The sequence below is a fragment of the Eremothecium sinecaudum genome, chromosome V, assembly GCF_001548555.1.
Source record: "Eremothecium sinecaudum strain ATCC 58844 chromosome V, complete sequence".
Lineage (NCBI taxonomy): Eukaryota > Fungi > Ascomycota > Saccharomycetes > Saccharomycetales > Saccharomycetaceae > Eremothecium > Eremothecium sinecaudum.
In genome coordinates this window covers 291,448-310,140 of record NC_030896.1, presented here as the reverse complement: position 1 = coordinate 310,140, position 18,693 = coordinate 291,448, and the positions used below count along the sequence as shown (strand labels likewise).

Below are 18,693 nucleotides of genomic sequence, written 5' to 3'. Positions count from 1 at the left end.
ATAAAAATTAAGTTAGACCCTTCTTAGATACACTTTTAATGAAACTTCAGATGATGATTTAAACTCCTAAAGAAAGGATTAGTGGACCATGAACTCCAATTTAGGGTTAGGAATCCCTGTTAATAGTCAGGGTTCCCCTAATCGACTTCCAGGAAATGTTAGTCGTCCTCTTACAAAAGGTATAAATGTCGGTATGCCATCGTGCAATGTGAACAACGCTAATGCTCATCAACAACAACAACCACAACAACAGCAGCAACAGCAACAGCAACAGATGCAACAGCAACAGCAACAGGCCTCCATGTCTGGAGCACCATCGGCCAATGAACAGGTCCAGCAACGTTTAATGATGCAACAGAGGCTACGAATGCAACAGCAACAGCAGCAGAACTTTGAGAATCAGATCTTTCAGCTCTTAACAACGCTTAATAGGAAGCCAAAAAGGCTATACCAGTTCACAGAGGATGCGGATGCTATTCTTAAGAAATACGAGCAATTTAAGCCGAGTTTCGAGTTTCATATATATGAGAATAACTATAAGATATGTGCTCCGGCAAATACTCGGCTTCAGCAACATCAAAGAACCCCGCAGGGAACTATTGATGGACTTATTCTGAATAAGAATAACGAGATATTAAAAGAGTTTTTAGAATATGTTGCTAGAGGCATTATTCCTGAGGCCATTATAGAGGTTTTACGGGACTGTAATGTGCAGTTCTACGAGGGGTGTTTAATCCTGCAGGTATATGACCATACAAATACAGTTGATGTGAAGCAGGGTCAGCAGCAAACTAGTCAGCAACGCCAACAGCAGCAATCTCCCAATGCATCTACATCTGCTAATGTTCCCTCACAGGTTAACCAACAGAGTGTTAAATCTGAGACAGATACTGGGCAACCACAACTCAGTACAGATGGCTCTGCAAAGACCGTTAATCCCACTAAGGAGCAGGTGAGCACACTTAAGCGTCCTAGGATGTACAGAACATTGTTAAAGCCGAACGATCTCACGCGTTACTATGATATGCTGTCATGGGCTGACCATACTAGATTTTCTGATTCTGTATACCAACAACTGGAAGCTGAACTATTAGCGATAACTAAGCGTAACTTGCGACTGGATACGCATATGAACCCGTTCACTCACTCTGAAAAGTTGCCTGACGACGAATTCCTCCGGCCTACTGTGGATGAGAATTCTATTAGTTATCCTCATCGTGAATTATGTCAAGCTGAAAATACCAAAGGTAAAGTGGGTCATGTAGAGTTACATGAAGAACTCCCGCAGCATTCATCAGCATATGAGCAAATGATGATGATTATGAATGGCAGAACAACTACCACCACCAATGCTACTTTGGCTGCTTCCTTGGCGAAACGAGCTGAGATGATGGGAACTGGTGGGAATTCAGGTAAGGGTACAAGCGCTTCAGGTCTAGGAAGTAGCATGTCAAGTAGCAACTCCGTTGCTGCTGCTGCCGTTGCGGCTGCTGCGGTGGTGGGTTCCACTGTGAATAATGAGAACAATCAATTCAGTAGACTGAAATTCGTTGAGCAATTCAGGTTGAACAAGGAAAAGAAGAAGCAACAAGCGATGAACGCCTCAATGATGCCGAATGGTTATAACCAACGGATATCTATGTCAGCGTCTTTGAATCCGCAGCAAATGAAACAGCAGACTTCATCTGCATTCCAGAATGATCAAGGAGCTGAAACAGGCATGTCTACGAGCATGGCTACTCCTACAAATGGAAAGCGAAATGGCGCTGCTGATGGAGAAGATAAATCGAAACCGAAAAGACAAAGAAAAGTCTCAAAGAAAGCTACTGGAGACGCCAACTCTGGACCCAAAAAGAGAATCACCAAGAAAAAGCAAGCCGCTGCTGCTGCCGCAGCAGCAGCAGCAAATGCTGGAGGTGTAGATCATCAAAAATAATAAATAGTCCTTTGGATGGAGTTACAATAATGTAAAAAACCTATAATGTAATAATATATATATGGTACATGATTCACGCGAAGGAGTCCTTTGGCTCGTTCTCCAACAGATACTTAAGCAAATCGTAAATATTCTGTCTATCAGCAGGCGTATGGATCCATATGCCATAAACTTCTTTTCTCAAATTCTTAATTATAACTAAATCATCCTTGACTTCAACGCCCATTGGCTCAAGCGGTTGTTGATCATCTTCTTGTGCAGCAAACAGCTTCCGTTTATTAACTGAGCTGTTGGGCGCAATTGCAATGGAAAAAATGTCAGGGTTCATTCTATTCAGAACCATTAATGCATAGTTGTAAATATCACGTCCCTTGAGAAACTCTGCATTCCTATTCTCATTACTTCCATTTATATCTTGCTGCTGTTCACTAGAGGGTGTAGGCAAATCACCACCATCTGTTATGTCTCGCAGATATATAGCTAAAACACCTTGGTATTCCAATTTATTCCATTTGCTATCCTTTGAATCCCATTTATATACAGTGGCATGAGGTGTATGGAACAGAAGCTGCTTAATCTTCGGGTCATAGCGTCCAATTACGTTAAAGTTTAGTGCCTTACGATATAGCTCCAACGTCATAGCGTTGTTATCATTTACTGTAGTTGCCATATCGTTATGTTCAGCATGAAAAGACTCTCAGAGTACAGTTAACCACTAAACAGCCTGCCAATAACTGGTTTGGGCTTCAAGTAATAGGTCTTTGAAAATGTTCCATGTCACGGATTAAACACACTGCCCTTATGATGTGGTTACCCTGATTTGTGACAGGCGATATTTAAAAGACGTAGAATCACATTAAGAAGGAAGAGGGTATAGTCATCAGAAGCTTAGATAGCTTAGTGCGTTGCTCTCTACCTCGTCGCTCTTTAATCTAATATTTAAGGCTTTTTTCTTTTGAATTATAATCTAGGAGCGCGTAATGGGAGGATGAAGCATCTTGGACAGGGCGTTTCAAAATATTTAGTAGTTAAATTCTTACAATATAAAGCCCTCATTTACTTACAGCCACGCATTTACTGTATTATTGCAATTGAGTGATAAGATCAGATATGTTGAACATTGGAATAGTTGGTACTGGTATTTTTGCAAGGGATAAACATCTCCCTGTCCTAAAAGAGCTTTCGGACAAGTTTAAGGCTACTGCGGCTTACAACAGAACAAAGTCTAAAGCCATTGACTTTGCAAATGAAGCGGGAATTGCGGAAGAAAAGGTTTACAGCCGTTATGAAGACTTGATAAATGATGAGGATATCGATTGTATCGATATGCTGGTTCCAGCCCAGTATAATGCTGAATTGGTGAAAATGGCTGTTGATGTAGGAAAGCCAATGATATTTGAAAAGCCAATTGCTGCTCAGCTTGACCAAGCCAGGGAGATTGTCAAAATCACGGACAACACTAGTGTTCCAATTGCAGTTGCTGAGAACTGGCTATTCTTAAAGACTGCTGACGCGGTGAGAAGCAAGCTGGAGCGCATTGGTGAAGTGGCAGGATTCACGTATAATTCCACTGGTCCTTTTGTTACGAGCAGTAAATACTTGTCTACTGGTTGGAGACGTAATCCTGAACATATCGGAGGGTACCTCTCTGATGGTGGTGTTCACCAGCTAGCTCTACTAACTGGTGTTTTAGGTGAAGTCGATAGTGTCTCTGCTTTAACTAGGCAGCTCCGTCAAGAATCCGGCGATGACGACATTGTATTCTCTACGATCAAACTAAAGTCTGGAGCTATAGGAACTTATACGTACGGATCCGCTTTTGGATCCACCAACAAATGGGTCTTCATGAAGATTTACGGTACCAATGGTAGCATAACTGTAGATTTATCCAAACGAGGCAACGTGAGTTTGAAACTTACGGTCGGTGACTGTGCTGAGGCCGCTGCAGAAGAAGAAGAATTCACGATTGAAGAGGATAGCTCATACGGTGTGAAGGAAGAATTTGAGAATTTCTACGAAGCTGTCACGAAGAAGGACAAGTCTATCATTAAGGGCACCCCAAGAACTACTTTCCACCACTTAGCTGTTGTTTCTGCGTTACTGAATTCAGCATCTCAGAACGGTAGCAGTGTCGAGGTCGAAATGCCATAGATAACTCCTGCTTGTACTGAGGTTATTAATTAAATTTATGTTAGATTTTAACAAGTTCTTTTACTGTATGTAGTACCTACAAAATGACATCATGAAGTCAAGTACAAGAACATGAACAATGTTCAGCAACCTAATACATCACCTAGATTAAATATAAAGTACAATTACGCTGTGGGTTGTTATTTAGAGTGACTGGCAATCTCGTGTCCTAAGTACCATTTATGTGAAGTTCTGAAACTGCAAGGGAATTACTTCAGAAACGGTTTTCACAGTTGTAAATAAAACATAACATACAATATTGAATTCTGGTAACTAACATAATGACAGTATAGACATCTAAATCCGAAATATAACAGGGCTATTATGTTAATACCTCTATTCTCTCTAGAATTCTTTAACAGCAGCCCTGTTCCACTAGCTTGATTCTTAAAGATTGGGGCTTGGCAGCGCTCGTATGAATAGCATACGGCTATAATTGGCTTGATTTCATGACTAATAGCATCTAACCCACCATAAGAACCTTCTAAATTGTATACTATTGTATTTTCTTTGCTTCTTATGAGACGGTTATTCTAGAGAGCGGTATAACGCGTTCAACAACGCAATGGCTATGCTTAAAAGACTCTTTGAGCAACAAGCCAACGAATTGATGCCCTAAGTTGCCAAAGTAGTTCCATAGCAACTAAACAACGCCGTTACTCGGCTCAGCCTCTATGTAAACGCCTTAAGCATCAAGTTCCATTCTCTACTCACATATCGAGCACGTGAAAAGCACGTGCCGAGATCGTGATCTTCCGTTTTGTATGCTTGAAACACACAGAACAGAACTCAAAAGCATAGATTCAGACCGCATAGAAACGTCGGGATCTCTTAGCCAGTGCCCCTATCCAATTCCTGCTGTGAATTGTTGCCATAGATGTTCTGTCATTCGTAATAAGTAGGTTCTTTAGTATAATGTTATATATTCTAATGCAGTATCCGCCTCCTTCTCAGCTCGTGAAACATATATCTTCTTCTTCACCTAACACAAGACTCCCGTAAGATAAACACCAAATAGCATTTGGCAGAACGAAAGGTAGTGGTAATACAGCTAGAAAGTTGTGACTGCCCCTAGCGAGTAAATTCAGCAAAAAACTAGAAAGATGTCATTCCTTCAGAATTTGTATGTATACTGATCATGGTTTGATTAATTAAGGCTGCAACAGAATAATTAAATTCAGCTATCTTTAAAAGATTACCATCGACCATTAATACTAACTTTTAACTAATTTATAGTCATCTAAGTCCAGGACAGACAATTCGTTCCACTAGAGGATTCAAGTGGAATACGGCCAAGCAAAAAGATTATAGTCAATTTAGCAGTGGTCCAACTACAGGTACAATTGTAGGAGCACAAACATTATCATCCCCCAATGGTGGTCAAGGAAGTGCAAATTCTTTATTCACAACGCCAAAGAAGTCAGCGGTTTCTCATCCGCTAACAGATTTCAACTATACACCGTCCCACCAGATTCCATATGTGGTTCAAACTCCAGGAACGATCGTAACGTCCCATAAAGATATCAAACAAATTGTTGAAACAACATTAGGCTCAGAAGGTGTACTAAACCAAGCTGTTAAACTGCCAAAGGGTGAAAATGTTGACGAATGGATAGCTTTGCATTGTGTCGACTTTTACAATCAGATCAACATGCTATACGGGTCAATCACGGAGTTTTGCTCGCCCCAGTCGTGCCCCAGGATGATTGCTACCAATGAATATGAATATTTATGGAATGTATACCCTGGATCACCTCCTGTTTCCGTGTCAGCTCCAAAATACGTTGAGCATCTCATGAATTGGTGCCAGCAGCAGTTCGATAGTGAAGACTTATTCCCTGCCAAGACTACAGCACCTTTTAAAACAGGCTTCAAAGATAAAATGGCGAAGCCAATATTGAAAAGACTATTTAGAGTCTATGCACACATATATTGCCATCATTTCAACGAGATCTTAGAATTGAATTTACAAACGGTCCTTAATACTAGTTTTAGGCATTTCTGCCTGTTTTCAGAGGAGTTTCATATGCTAAAAGCTTCAGACTACGGTCCACTCCTCGAATTAGTTGAAGAATTTAAGGATAGATAAGCATATTCGATACCTCGATACGTAACTGTTTCCAATCCATACATTCTTATAGTTTTATATCGTTAAACTTGGTTGTACACTTATTATAGATCAGGTTAACATGTTTAAGTAAAAAAACCAACTTCATCAACTTCGCAAACTACCACATTATTTAGCACAAGAAATACAGTTGTTCTCTGAGTAAGGTATAATTCGGGATTATATCGCACAGATCTAGCAATGTCTGTATTCTGGAACACGGTGCTTCTCAGCGGACTATCTGTTGTTGTTTGCGCGCTTTACTTTAAAGTATTGGTTCGAAGTGTTGTACAGTTCTTTATAATTCCACCATCAAACTACAAGATCCGCATCAAAAAGGCAGTATTAAGTACAGGTTCTGATGGGAATAAAACGCCAGTACTTGATTTTTCGTGGAAGAATGGTGCTGTTAGAAGAAAGCTATTATTGGCTGCTGAAGAACCTGGCGAATACTCTAACAAAGAGCATGGTAATAGAATCAAGATTGCAAACGCGGAAAGATCTAATATAAAAAAATTCTTAGAAAGAAGCGAAAAGACTTCCAAAGTATTGTTTGGGTTCTTCCACCCTTATTGTAATGCTGGAGGTGGTGGTGAAAAAGTGTTATGGAAAGCTGTTGAAACCACTTTACAGAACTCTGCTGATAATATAGCACTAATATACACAGGAGATAAGGACACTAATGCTGAAGATATACTAAAAAAAGTAATTTATACCTTTGGTTACAATTTGGATCCGAAAAGAATAGCCTTTATTTACCTAGAAAAGCGCAAATGGGTTGATAGCGCTAACTGGCCTTACTTTACATTAATTGGCCAGGCTATTGGTTCGATAGTCCTAGCTACCGAGGCAGCAATCAATTGTCCTCCAGATGTATGGTGTGACACAATGGGCTATCCTTTTGCTTACCCTTTTGTCAAAGGATTTCTTAATATACCAGTTGTCTCATACACCCACTATCCGGTGATCTCTACCGACATGATAAATAAATTACGCAATATGTATGGTTTCAAGACAAATTTCAGTATAATGGCGAAATATGTCTATTGGAAGCTTTTCATGAGTTGCTACAAGTGGCTGGAATCGTCTGTTGATATAGTTGCAACGAATTCGACATGGACTAACAATCATATCAAAGCCATTTGGCAATCGCATCCTTCCATTAAAATTATTTATCCGCCATGTTCAACTGAAAGTTTTGAGTTAAAAGAAAGTTCCGATAAATGGGAAAGAAAGCATCAGGCTGTAGTTGTTGCCCAATTTAGGCCCGAGAAGCGCCATGAGTTAATTATACGGTCGTTTGCTAAGTTCCTCAGGAGTGCACCTTCGTCTGACATGAAACTCGTCTTAGTCGGATCAACCAGGGGTCAAGAAGATAAAGATTACATTAGCAGATTAGAGCATATTGCATATGTGGAACTACAGATTCCAACGTTTAGATTATCTTTTCAGGTTGATTGTAATTATGAACAGGTCAAGCGGTATCTAAGAGAATCATCATTTGGCATAAATGCTATGTGGAACGAGCATTTCGGCATTGCAATCGTTGAGTATGCGGCCTCTGGTCTAATAACACTTGCCCACGCATCTGCAGGGCCATTGTTAGACATTGCGGTACCATGGGATGTTGACACCAACACACAGGCAACTGTTGCTAACAAAGAAAACAGAACTGGTTTCTTCTTTAAGGATAAAAGTGACCCAGATTATCGCCATACCGATTCTACGTCATTCCCATCATTAGATGAGTTGCTAGTCCTTGTAGATAAACTATCAGACAAAGAGAAAATAGGTGTCGCAACAAGAAGCAGGCTATGTGTATTGCATAAGTTTTCAGACTCAAAATTTTCAGAAGAATGGACACATGTTTTGGACGAGGTTCGTGTACTAGTTCAAAAGTATCCCATCGAGCAGTAAATAATTGAGACAATTTGAGAAGAAGTTCACTCATAAAAACTGTTGTTATATGCAATAGAAAGATTTATATCTTGAGTCATGTATATGAAACAAAAAAATTAAAAAGATAACTGAACCCTGGAGTCGATATCTTACCAAATGAATATCTATTGCACTTAAAAAGTTATATCTACCTCATGACTCTATCACGCCTTCATATGCTCATCTAAATATCAATTTCTTCTCCGAGGTACAGTGGCCTTAATATATCCATTTGGTTGAACAATTACAAATCTTCATTAACCAATGAAACTAACGTAATATGTGTATTTACTGAGCTTGAGAAACGAAATTGTCCCTGTAATCGCTTACTACTTTAACGGCTTTAGAGACGCAATATTCAAACGCTCCGCTTTGGTTGAGTTGGGTATTTGAATTGCTGTTTCGTCCGTCTGCTCCAGTAATGAGCTCGTTCCTGGACTGGACAGAGCTGTATTTGTATTAGTATTGCCGTCTAGGGCAGGAACAGACTGGCCGTTACTAGGTGACTCAAAGTTAGAGCTGTTATGCGTGGTGGTGGATAAGTTATCACGTAATATGGAATGCCTTTTGGGCTTCTTACCATTGTCCAGACACAGGTATTCGGTAACCCACCTTGCTTTTTCTGTCGGACTGGTTACCGTAGTTAATTTTTTTATACAGTTGAACCATTCCATCATATTATGGTATGAATCAACTCTGAAGACCCAATTGTGTCCCCTATGGATAATGCCGTTTTGTTTTGCATGAAGGATGAATTTAAAGTCCGCAGAATCTTCCTTCGAATGCTCAGCGACAGTGCAATCGCTCAACGACAACGACATAACGGGAGCAAGATCCTTCTTGCGGTCACAGGTCTTAAATTCATGTAGAAACGACAGCGTTAATATATAGAATCCCTTGGAATAAGATTTTAGGAACTTAGAGCGCCTTTCCAAAAACCCACAAAGTACCTTATACGTCAGAGGATCATATTGGTGTTTGTAGGTAACATCCTTTAGTTGTCTCATAGGCATACCCGGATCAATAAAGTTCGGATCCCTCCGTAGAAAATTGTCCCACTCAAATGTGGGCTCTTTGCTGAAAAACCCAGTGTCCAACTTGTTTATAACAGTATCAAATACTAGTTGCGCCTCCTTGCCTATTATTTTGGCGTATATTGTTAATGCATTTTGAATTTCCATCACTACCACTTTCTCCAATTCTTTCCCGGAAGCCTGCAAATTGTTAAAGGCCTCGTGGAGAAAGTTCTCTTCGTTTATCTGTCTCTTAATTTGTTTGTCCAACATTATCCTAGCCAAATACGGGTCATTCTTAGGCGTACCATACCGCGCCTGTTCCACAGCCTCATGAAATGACCTCATTAGCTGCTTGGTTTCTGCGGCTTCCTTACCGCACGAATTTTTAAAGTCACTCTGCAAAGACTTGATTTCCTTGATCTTCACCAACAAGTCCCTTCGCATATCCAGTAGCCTCGGAATAACATCATTTGTCAACTCCTTCGAAGCCTTGGACGCGGCTGAAGCAAGTTGCGAGTGATAACTGGTTAACACCGTGGGTAAATCCTGAACGGAACCGTTCCCCAGGGGCATAAAGAACTGCTGGATCGCCTTCTCCTCCGGCGAATTAGGCTGGTGCACGTTTTCAACTGCAAAAAAGGGAAAATTAACCGCGTGTGAGAGACGTAGGTGCTGCCTAACCAGTTCATCTTGAATTGACGCACTTTCAGTCAAATATACTATAATCGCCTTAATAACCACTCTCCAGGAAGCAAACCTAGCCGCCAAAACTTCTGTCGGATTAGCATCAATCGGAAGCAGTGTTACCAGCGGAGAACTTGAATCCGCCTGATGTGGTATCCTTTGCCGTTGTAAAGCATTCCTCGCTTTACTCATGCTTGTATTTGTACTTTGACTACTCAAAGTAGAAGTATTTCTCTGATGTTGCGTAAGGCTTTCTAGAGTCCTTACATTAGCATTCCCTTTTTGTGTATTGAACGAATCATCAAGTAAACTAACACTGAATGTGTTATCATTTACAACACCATTTACGGAATAAGCCGCCGTTGCAGAATATTGCTTTCCAGTAGAAGAGACTCTTGGAGAGCCTATATACGGACTATGCATTTCGGTATATTCTTGCAATGATGTGTTGTTATAAGACATCCCACAACTTATTATGATTAAGCTTTAACCCCTTTCTTTAGTGTTTTTGTGTCTTTTTTCGCATAAAATTCAATCTACATGCTTTGTTATTATTAATAGCGTGTAAATTTACTGGGCTGTATTTTTTTGCGTTATAGGTTTAAAATCCTGGAAATAGTATAGCTTCCATGTAATAGAAAACAGCTTTATAAACAAAGTGGGTAAACAGGGGGGGGGGGGAGATTTGGGGTCCAATTTTTAGGGAGGGCTTGCGACTACCATTAAAGTAGTTCAGTATATATATATATATATATATATATTTATATATAAGAGAGATGATGCATGTGTAGCAACACCGGTAGATAGAGTAGATCTAAGAGTAAGGAGACAGGTGCTAGAGGACCATAAGGGGGCTGGCGCTGCGTTTTTGTGGCAAATTAAGTCTATCTAAGATAGGGACAGATAGGAGATATGCCGGAAAGGGTAAGCAGGCGTGATTCTGAGCACTCTGTGGTAGGAGATTGACAGGGTTACCCGGCCCATACAAGGGCGGCAGCATCAAGGGAGGGTTACCCGGCCAGGCGGTGGACGTGTAGCATCAGCACAGTTTGGCTTCCGGGGAGCTGTGCTGAAGACGTTGTGGTGGCGACTGAAGAGGCGGAGCTGGCACCTGTGGCGTGTTGGCGTGCGGCCGCTCGATCGGTGCCGCGGGGACGTAAGCGGCTAGGGGCGTGTCACGGCACACGAAGAAGACCTGAAACACAGTAAATCGCGTGCCGAGAGGGCGAGCTTGAGAAGGGTCTTGGAATGTTGCAGGGCATGGTGCCGAGACGACTAGATACTACTGTGGTCTTAATCGGTTATGTTGAATTGATCTGCTTTCCAGGTTGGAGTTATTCGCGATATATAACGGGAAAAAACGAGCGGTAGAAGGCGACTAACTTGACGTTCGGAAGAAAGGTAATTAGTGCCAAGTTAGCAACCAACAATGAAACTCCCCTCTGTACTCGAAGAAAAGAGGCCTGCGGAATCTCCGGAGGCAGATCTCTCAACCCAGTCCAATTACAAGGATTTCCAGATCAAGCATACGACCCTAGATTTGGATGTTGATTTTGAGAAACGCGAAGTCAGTGGGCATGTGACGTTTGAATTGAGGCGTGTTACTGATGCTGAAGAAGTACGCTTGGATACTGCGTGTCTGGACGTCCACGGGGCTACAATTGATGGCGAAAATGCGGAAATTGAATTGAAACCAGAGCTGCATTTCCTCGGGAAACAATTGATTGTGAAACCGGTTGGTAAGAGACTACCAGACGAGTTTAAATTGTCAGTACAGTTTAACACTAAGAATGAAGGCACTGCTCTACAATGGTTGGACGAGAAGCAGACTTCTGGTAAGCCGTTTGTCTTCAATCAGCTCGAGACTACGTATGCGAGATGCTTTATGCCATGTTTTGATACCCCTGTTGTGAAATCTCAGATGACTGCTAACATCAGATCTCCATACCCAGTGGTGTTTGCTGGTGTGGAAACTGAGGGTTCCGGTGAAGGTGGTGTCTATAAGTTTGAGCAGAAGATCCCAATTTGCAGCTACTTAACGGGGTTTGCGTCGGGAGACCTCGTATCAGCTGAGATTGGTCCACGCTCTAAGGTGTACTCTGAACCCTACATCATTAAGGACTGCCAAGACGAGTTTTCGGAGGATGTGGAGAACTTCATCAAAACCGCGGAAGATATTATATTCGAGTACGAGTGGGGAACCTACAACATCTTGATTAACCCTAGCTCCTATCCATACGGTGGTATGGAGAATCCTAACATAACCTTCGCTACGCCAACGTTGATCGCACACGACAAATCGAACAACGACGTCATTGCTCACGAACTAGCTCACTCCTGGTCAGGAAACTTAGTGACTAACGCAAACTGGGGCCATGTATGGTTGAATGAGGGTTGGACCGTGTATCTAGAGAAAAGGATCATCGGAGCTGTTCATGGAGAACAAACCAGACTCTTGGGCTACATGTTTGGTAACACTGACTATCTCGAGCTTGTAAATAGTGATGAACCTCCCGAAGCCACCGTTCTAGTGAGACAATTCACAGCTGAAATGAATGCGGATGATGTGATGAACCTCACTCCCTACATCAAGGGTTCCTGTTTCTTGTACCACTTGGAAACAAAGTTGGGCGGCAAAGAGGTTTTCGACCCTTTCATCAAGCACTACTTCGCAAAGTATGCCAAAAAGTCCTTGGATACTTGGCAGTTCTTAGACACCTTGTTCGAGTTCTTCAGTGACAAGCGCGAGGTGCTAGATGCGATTGACTGGAAAGCCTGGTTATTCACTCCAGGCATGCCACCAGACTCTGAGTTCAAATCCACGTTGGCAGACGAAGTTACTAAACTTGCCGACCGCTGGTTCGCCAAAGTTGCCGAGTTCGATCAGGCCAGTCAATTTACCTCCGAGTTTTCTAAAAGCGACATCGAGTCTTTCAACCCGATGCAGCTCATGATGTTCCTAAACATCATAACCCAGAGTAATGCCGGCTGCAACCCAACGTTCGCCTGGAAGAAACATCCTATTGCTACAGAGGCCTTCGTTAACATCTATGAAGACAAGATATTCAAGTCGCAGAACCCAGAGATTATCTATAGAAACCTGGTATTCCAGGTAACTGCCGAAGTCAAGTCCAGCTATCAAAAAGCTGCCGACTGGCTCGGCAAGGTCGGCAGAATGAAATACGTCGTTCCGTTGTACCGACTCTTGAATCAAAAGGATAGGCACCTTGCTATTGAAACTTTCAACCAGCATAAGGAGTTTTACCATCCCATCTGTAAAGCACGCGTCGACGTCGTCTTGCAGACAACAAAAACGACCTGAAGACTGCGCTAGTCTTGCAAGATCATCCATATCTAGTCCAAAAATCTATACCATCTAATGAAGCATTATTTATCATCCTATATAAACAGCAGATGAGCTGCTATTTGCTCTACTTTGCAAGCTCCAAATTTTTTTTTTTTTTACTAGAACCACGAAAGTCTTTAGTGCTTATTTTTAAATCTAGATAAGTTCAATTCTTCACCAAAACAAAACCGCATAACGAATATCTTTTAAATACCCTGTAACACCGAAATGAACTACATCAGTCAGCTTTCCGTATGTTACTATTACCTTCTCGTCACTTAAACTCCCTCTTATGCTCCTTACTAACATGTTGCGTGGCAGCAAGGTGCACAAATGGCCGAACGTCTCTCAATTGATAATATTAGAAGCGAATTCACAAACTTCCAATCAAGGTTGTCAACTCTGCGCCCTCCTCAAGAGTTTCTAAACATCAAAAAGATATCAAAGCCTCAGAACTTCGGCGAGGTCCAATCTAGGGTATCTTACAACTTGAGACACTTTTCTACAAACTACATCGCTATTATCCTGGTTTTGTTCATCTACACTCTCTTAACAAACCTGCTATTGTCCTTTGTCCTTCTAGTCGCCGTTGTCGGTGTCATGGGCATTAATAGATTACAAGGTGCCGACCTCAATACTCCATTCGGACCCATCACTACTTCACAGCTATACACAGGGTTACTATTTATTACTATTCCACTCGGGTTCTTTGCTTCCCCAATCTCAACATTGATGTGGCTCATAGGTCTCTCCGCGGTAATTGTATTCTCCCATGCATCCTTTATGGAGAAGCCAATTGAGTCGGTATTCGAAGAAGAGACTGTTTAAAGGACGTTGGCCGCGTCGTTGTAACTTTGCATCGCTGTGAACCAAACTACATAATCGACATATATAGAGACATATGCAAAATTGCAGTATACGATTCATAATCCAACCGAAAGATTCTGAATACCTTTTTTAACTATGTGTTATTAAGCTTTAATTGACATTAAGAAGCTCTCGCAGTCAATTTTTTAAGCTTTATGTCGCGTTCATGTAGGAACAAGCATTCATAAACAAACCAGTAAATTCCATATTCGGTGGTTAGAAATCATATAAATCGTTCCTTTCGCTAATATTTGTTGGTTAGGATCAATATTGCACTGTTTCTGCAAGAATATTACTTGTTTATTCCTATTTTAGTTGGTTAAGGCGATATTAGAGGCGATACTCAAGGCGATATTCGAGACCTGGATCTATAATTACAGGATAATTAAAGGAATAAAGGCCCTGCCGAAGATAAATATATACCTTTAAACTGTTGGAACAAACTGAAAATCCCAGATCGAGTGCAAACGGTCACAAAAGGTCTGCATCATGGGTGGAGAACTTATTGGGGGACTGCAACTCCGACTGGCCTTATAGCGAGGCATCTTTGCTTCATGCCCTGAATCTTCGATTGGAGCAGGAACGCACTAAACAGCAGTATTATAGGCTGGAATACGTTAACAGATCGCTGGATCTGATGAAGGCTGCTGCTGAAGCACAGGTTCCTGGAAATCTAGTGCCATTATTGTTTAGTGGTGGAAGCAATTGCGAGTTGAGATCTGAGTCGCTCCTGAATAGAGTTGTGCCTGGGTGTGGAGGACATGTATGTATGAATACCCATGGGAATGTGGCTGCGATGGGCTCTGTTGGTGGAGCAGTTTCCAATGACTATAGGTTCCCGCCAGAGCAGTCAGGGATGACTATGAGGCATTCGGAGAGTAATGTGCCAAGGACTGGTAGTCAGCAGAATATCAATCCTAATATGAATCCAAATATGAACCCAAATATGAATTCAAATATTACCAAGAGGACGCATTCGCCTGCCAGGATTGGAGCAGCTGCGGTTGCTGCGCTCAATGAGACATCCGAAGTGATTCAGGAGACAGAACATGAACACGAACTACCCAGCTTACTTCCGGGTTATCCCGGATCTAATTCGTCTTCGAACCCACTTGACCATACTAAGAGTCATAAGAGGAACTTTTCACTTCCATCTCTGAGGTTTCAGCCCAAGCCTTTTTCCAAGTCTGATTCCGCAAATGCAGATCAGAAGAAACCTTTTAACACTATATTAAACTTTGGCTCCTGGCATTCATATAATACGCACTCTAACAAGCCGCCTGCGGTGCAGGGAGGTATTAAGAAGCACAGGAGATCGATATCTGCATCAAGTTTTGGTGTAATTGACCTAAATGTTGTAAACGAAGCGGGCTACAGTTACTCGAAGGCTTCTAGAGTAGAGTCCTCACTCACTGTATCTACGACAAAGAAGCCTGAAACTCCTACTGCAAACTGCGACACAGATTCAGATGACCAAAAAACATGTAGTGGACGTAGCGGTGAAGCTACTCCAAAGAAGAATCCGTCTTCGTTGGATAATATATTGAGTGGTTAAATAAACTGTCATCTTGTATGTACTAATGGATACTATTTGGACGATACTGTGATTATAAAGGTAACCGTTATATTAAACTTAATGCTCTGTTTCCTGCGAGGCAAGATATTCACCCTCTGTTAAAGACTCCATTTCTTCTAGCGATAAATTTTCCCATGTTAGTTCACCATTCTCCTCATCAACACCAGATATGCAATCGAAGTTAATCTCCTTCTTCTGTAAAGAATCGAGCTCTTTTTTCAATTCAACCGCTAGTGAGCGTAATAGATTCTCGCTAGCAAATGATGAGAACCACGAACACAAATCGTCCAGTAAAATCTTATTGTATACATAGTAAACATCATGGTACCGGAATTGTTCATGAATATCGAGCAATGCGCGCAGCGCCAGCCTCTTTCCGCCACGGAGGATATAGTAGACGTATGTCCAGCACTTCAGGGAGAGCTCGTAATTACGATGAAGTGGGTAACTTAACGCTCTTCTTATTCCAGTGACGACAATAGCTTTAATCATCGAAAAATGACCAGCAACATCATCTGGAAGAAGTTTCTGATCCAAGCATGATATCTGTGGTGTAAGTTTTCCAATTGTCCACGCTGATTCACTGTTATGAACACCTTCATTCTCGGCTTGTTCAAAATTGTAGGCAAAGAGCAGCGAAAGCACTGTAAAGTATAGCGGTCTTACATCATCTACAAGATAGTTCTTTCTTGGTAGATTATTTTGCATCTGCTCTTGCTCAGTTTCAGAAAACTCGACTGGCATAACTGCATCTTTGTTTTCTGCGTGCTTGTACCATTTAAGATATTCCTTCGCTAGAGGAGGAATAAACTTCAGTAGTGTCTTGATGCCGTTAATTTCCAGATCTTCTCCTGAGCCATATTTACAAGTCATATATTCAGAAATATAGTACTCCGGATCAAATTTTAGGTTCTCCTTCCTAATTCTTTCTTGTACTCGATCACTTTGAGAAGTGTTCTCTGGGTCATCTAGCTCATTAATGTCGTTCCCATTGGAAAGAGAAACACCTATAATGCCATTATAGTTGTTATTGAATCCATACTTTTCACCCACAAGTCCATCTATCGATTCAGAGGGCATCTCTTGCTTCATCTCCCAGTCATATTCTTCGCCAGTTTTCAAATTGTCTTCGGTATTCTTAGTTGTACCTCCGATTTCATGAATCAAAGGTGCAGAACGCTTACCCAGACCATCATTAACCTCGGATATTTTATCAGCAAGTAGAATTTCACCTTTTCGAGCCAGTAATTTCGACGGAATGTCCAAATCCTCGAAGAATTCGCCCTTAATAAGCTTGGGTAGTTTAATAAAAATACATTCTTCGGTGGATTTATATTCAGCAGTACATCTTTCATCATCGCAGAGCTCGTGGGGAAGCCTTAGTCTTAGATAATATGGCAAAAGGTGGAATACAAATAAATTTCCCTCTACGGATATTTCGAGACCTGGTGCATTAAACCTAATATTGGAAATATTAATAGTCAAATATACAAATTCATCATCCTGACTTAAAGTAAATTTAGGAGTCAGCATTTCCAAATCAAAAACAGCAATATATGCGCAAAATAACTCACCTTTTAGAGTTTGTTATTTACAACTTGTGAAGCTCATCGCTTCTCTGAATTTTTCATATTAAAACATCTGAAGTGAAAAATTAGAGCAATGAGCTCTTAAAATTACTAATTATATAGTGAATGTAAGTAACAGTTCATTGAATTATAATATATGCGCTGATTATTGTAATATGAGCCAGTTTGATACTCCCACTAAAGTACCAAAAAGAAGATTCGTTGGTGTTGCTTCCAGTCGTCAGACGTCCAGTAATACATCATCGGAATCCACTACAGAAGTTGTTCGTAAGGTTAGGTCCAAGGTTAATACCCATAGAACTGTAAACCAAGTACCTCAGGAGATTTTGGATGATGAAGAATTAAATGAAGCTATTAAGCTACTTCCCTCGAACTATAATTTTGAAATACATAAAACCGTATGGAATATTCGTAAGCACAATGCGAAAAGAGTTGCTTTACAAATGCCAGAAGGTCTGCTGATTTATTCGTTGGTGATAAGTGACATCTTAGAGCAGTTCTGTGAATGTGAAACGATTGTCATGGGTGATGTTTCTTATGGCGCGTGTTGTATTGATGATTATACGGCTAGATCTTTGGGTTGTGATTTTATAGTCCATTATGCTCACTCATGCTTAGTTTCAATAGATGTTACTAAAATCAAGGTTTTATACATCTTTGTTACAATAGCTATTGATGAATTGCATTTGATTAAAACCCTACAAAAGAACTTTCCAAAAGGTAGCAGACTAGCTGCTTTCGGAACTATCCAATTCAACCCAACTATTCATAGCATTCAGGATAAGCTTTCCAACTCAGAAGAACACATGCTTTATATAACGACACCTCAGATTAAGCCATTGTCTAAAGGTGAAGTTTTGGGTTGTACATCTAAGAGATTAGACGAGAAGCAATACGACGCGATGGTTTATGTCGGTGACGGAAGATTTCACCTTGAAAGTGCTATGATTCATAACCCAAATATTCCGGCTTTCCGTTATGATCCATATAGTAGAAAATTTACTAGAGAGCGCTATGATCAGAAGCAGCTTGTTGATGTAAGATCTAATGCTATCGAGATAGCAAAAAATGGGAAGGTATTTGGATTAATCTTAGGCGCCTTGGGAAGGCAAGGAAATCTAGCTACAGTAGAGAATTTGGAGAAGAAGTTGAAAGCTGCAGGTAAAACAGTTGTAAAAGTCATTCTAAGTGAAATATTCCCTCAAAAACTCGCAATGTTTGATCATATTGATGTATTTGTTCAAGTAGCGTGCCCAAGGTTATCAATTGACTGGGGCTACGCTTTTAATGTACCATTACTTACGCCATATGAAACAAATGTTATGTTAGATTTTGATCGTATGTTTACTCAAAAGTATTATCCCATGGATTATTACGAAGTCAATGGCTATGGACGTGGGAAAGTTCCTTCTCATGATGACGTAGTTGTGTAAAATAGATAATT

The 18,693-nt window shown here is 40.9% G+C and overlaps 11 protein-coding genes across 11 annotated transcripts; 8 read left to right on the top strand and 3 right to left on the bottom strand.

Moving 5' to 3' along the window:
* Nucleotides 1–88: 88 nt before the first annotated feature.
* SPT20 (Spt20p) lies at nt 89–1,936 on the top strand (the record flags this gene model as incomplete). Its single annotated transcript, XM_018132643.1, has 1 exon — nt 89–1,936. The coding sequence occupies one exon, from the start codon at nt 89–91 to the stop codon at nt 1,934–1,936; it is 1,848 nt and encodes a 615-aa protein (XP_017988076.1).
* Nucleotides 1,937–2,009: 73 nt separating this feature from the next.
* On the bottom strand, nt 2,010–2,606 carry DCP1 (Dcp1p; the record flags this gene model as incomplete). The annotated part of the gene is made up of 1 exon (XM_018132644.1): nt 2,010–2,606. One exon carries the CDS (start codon nt 2,604–2,606, stop codon nt 2,010–2,012), a length of 597 nt encoding a protein of 198 aa, XP_017988075.1.
* A 440-nt stretch (nt 2,607–3,046) lies between these two features.
* On the top strand, nt 3,047–4,087 carry AW171_hschr53011 (uncharacterized protein; the record flags this gene model as incomplete). The annotated part of the gene is made up of 1 exon (XM_018132645.1): nt 3,047–4,087. The coding sequence occupies one exon, from the start codon at nt 3,047–3,049 to the stop codon at nt 4,085–4,087; it is 1,041 nt and encodes a 346-aa protein (XP_017988074.1).
* A 1,142-nt stretch (nt 4,088–5,229) lies between these two features.
* MOB1 (Mob1p) lies at nt 5,230–6,215 on the top strand (the record flags this gene model as incomplete). The annotated part of the gene is made up of 2 exons (XM_018132646.1): nt 5,230–5,249; nt 5,363–6,215. The coding sequence occupies 2 exons, from the start codon at nt 5,230–5,232 to the stop codon at nt 6,213–6,215; spliced, it is 873 nt and encodes a 290-aa protein (XP_017988073.1).
* A 219-nt stretch (nt 6,216–6,434) lies between these two features.
* ALG11 (alpha-1,2-mannosyltransferase ALG11) lies at nt 6,435–8,150 on the top strand (the record flags this gene model as incomplete). The annotated part of the gene is made up of 1 exon (XM_018132647.1): nt 6,435–8,150. One exon carries the CDS (start codon nt 6,435–6,437, stop codon nt 8,148–8,150), a length of 1,716 nt encoding a protein of 571 aa, XP_017988072.1.
* Nucleotides 8,151–8,500: 350 nt separating this feature from the next.
* Nucleotides 8,501–10,333, bottom strand: AW171_hschr53008 (SLM1 family PH domain-containing protein; the record flags this gene model as incomplete). Its single annotated transcript, XM_018132648.1, has 1 exon — nt 8,501–10,333. The coding sequence occupies one exon, from the start codon at nt 10,331–10,333 to the stop codon at nt 8,501–8,503; it is 1,833 nt and encodes a 610-aa protein (XP_017988071.1).
* Nucleotides 10,334–11,300: 967 nt separating this feature from the next.
* Nucleotides 11,301–13,193, top strand: LAP2 (bifunctional aminopeptidase/epoxide hydrolase; the record flags this gene model as incomplete). The annotated part of the gene is made up of 1 exon (XM_018132649.1): nt 11,301–13,193. One exon carries the CDS (start codon nt 11,301–11,303, stop codon nt 13,191–13,193), a length of 1,893 nt encoding a protein of 630 aa, XP_017988070.1.
* A 252-nt stretch (nt 13,194–13,445) lies between these two features.
* Nucleotides 13,446–14,045, top strand: YIP3 (Yip3p; the record flags this gene model as incomplete). The annotated part of the gene is made up of 2 exons (XM_018132650.1): nt 13,446–13,469; nt 13,539–14,045. 2 exons carry the CDS (start codon nt 13,446–13,448, stop codon nt 14,043–14,045), a joined length of 531 nt encoding a protein of 176 aa, XP_017988069.1.
* Nucleotides 14,046–14,721: 676 nt separating this feature from the next.
* BOP3 (Bop3p) lies at nt 14,722–15,639 on the top strand (the record flags this gene model as incomplete). Its single annotated transcript, XM_018132651.1, has 1 exon — nt 14,722–15,639. The coding sequence occupies one exon, from the start codon at nt 14,722–14,724 to the stop codon at nt 15,637–15,639; it is 918 nt and encodes a 305-aa protein (XP_017988068.1).
* A 78-nt stretch (nt 15,640–15,717) lies between these two features.
* SHQ1 (Hsp90 cochaperone SHQ1) lies at nt 15,718–17,193 on the bottom strand (the record flags this gene model as incomplete). The annotated part of the gene is made up of 1 exon (XM_018132652.1): nt 15,718–17,193. One exon carries the CDS (start codon nt 17,191–17,193, stop codon nt 15,718–15,720), a length of 1,476 nt encoding a protein of 491 aa, XP_017988067.1.
* Nucleotides 17,194–17,404: 211 nt separating this feature from the next.
* On the top strand, nt 17,405–18,682 carry DPH1 (2-(3-amino-3-carboxypropyl)histidine synthase; the record flags this gene model as incomplete). The annotated part of the gene is made up of 1 exon (XM_018132653.1): nt 17,405–18,682. The coding sequence occupies one exon, from the start codon at nt 17,405–17,407 to the stop codon at nt 18,680–18,682; it is 1,278 nt and encodes a 425-aa protein (XP_017988066.1).
* Between the last annotated feature and the right edge of the window lie 11 nt (nt 18,683–18,693).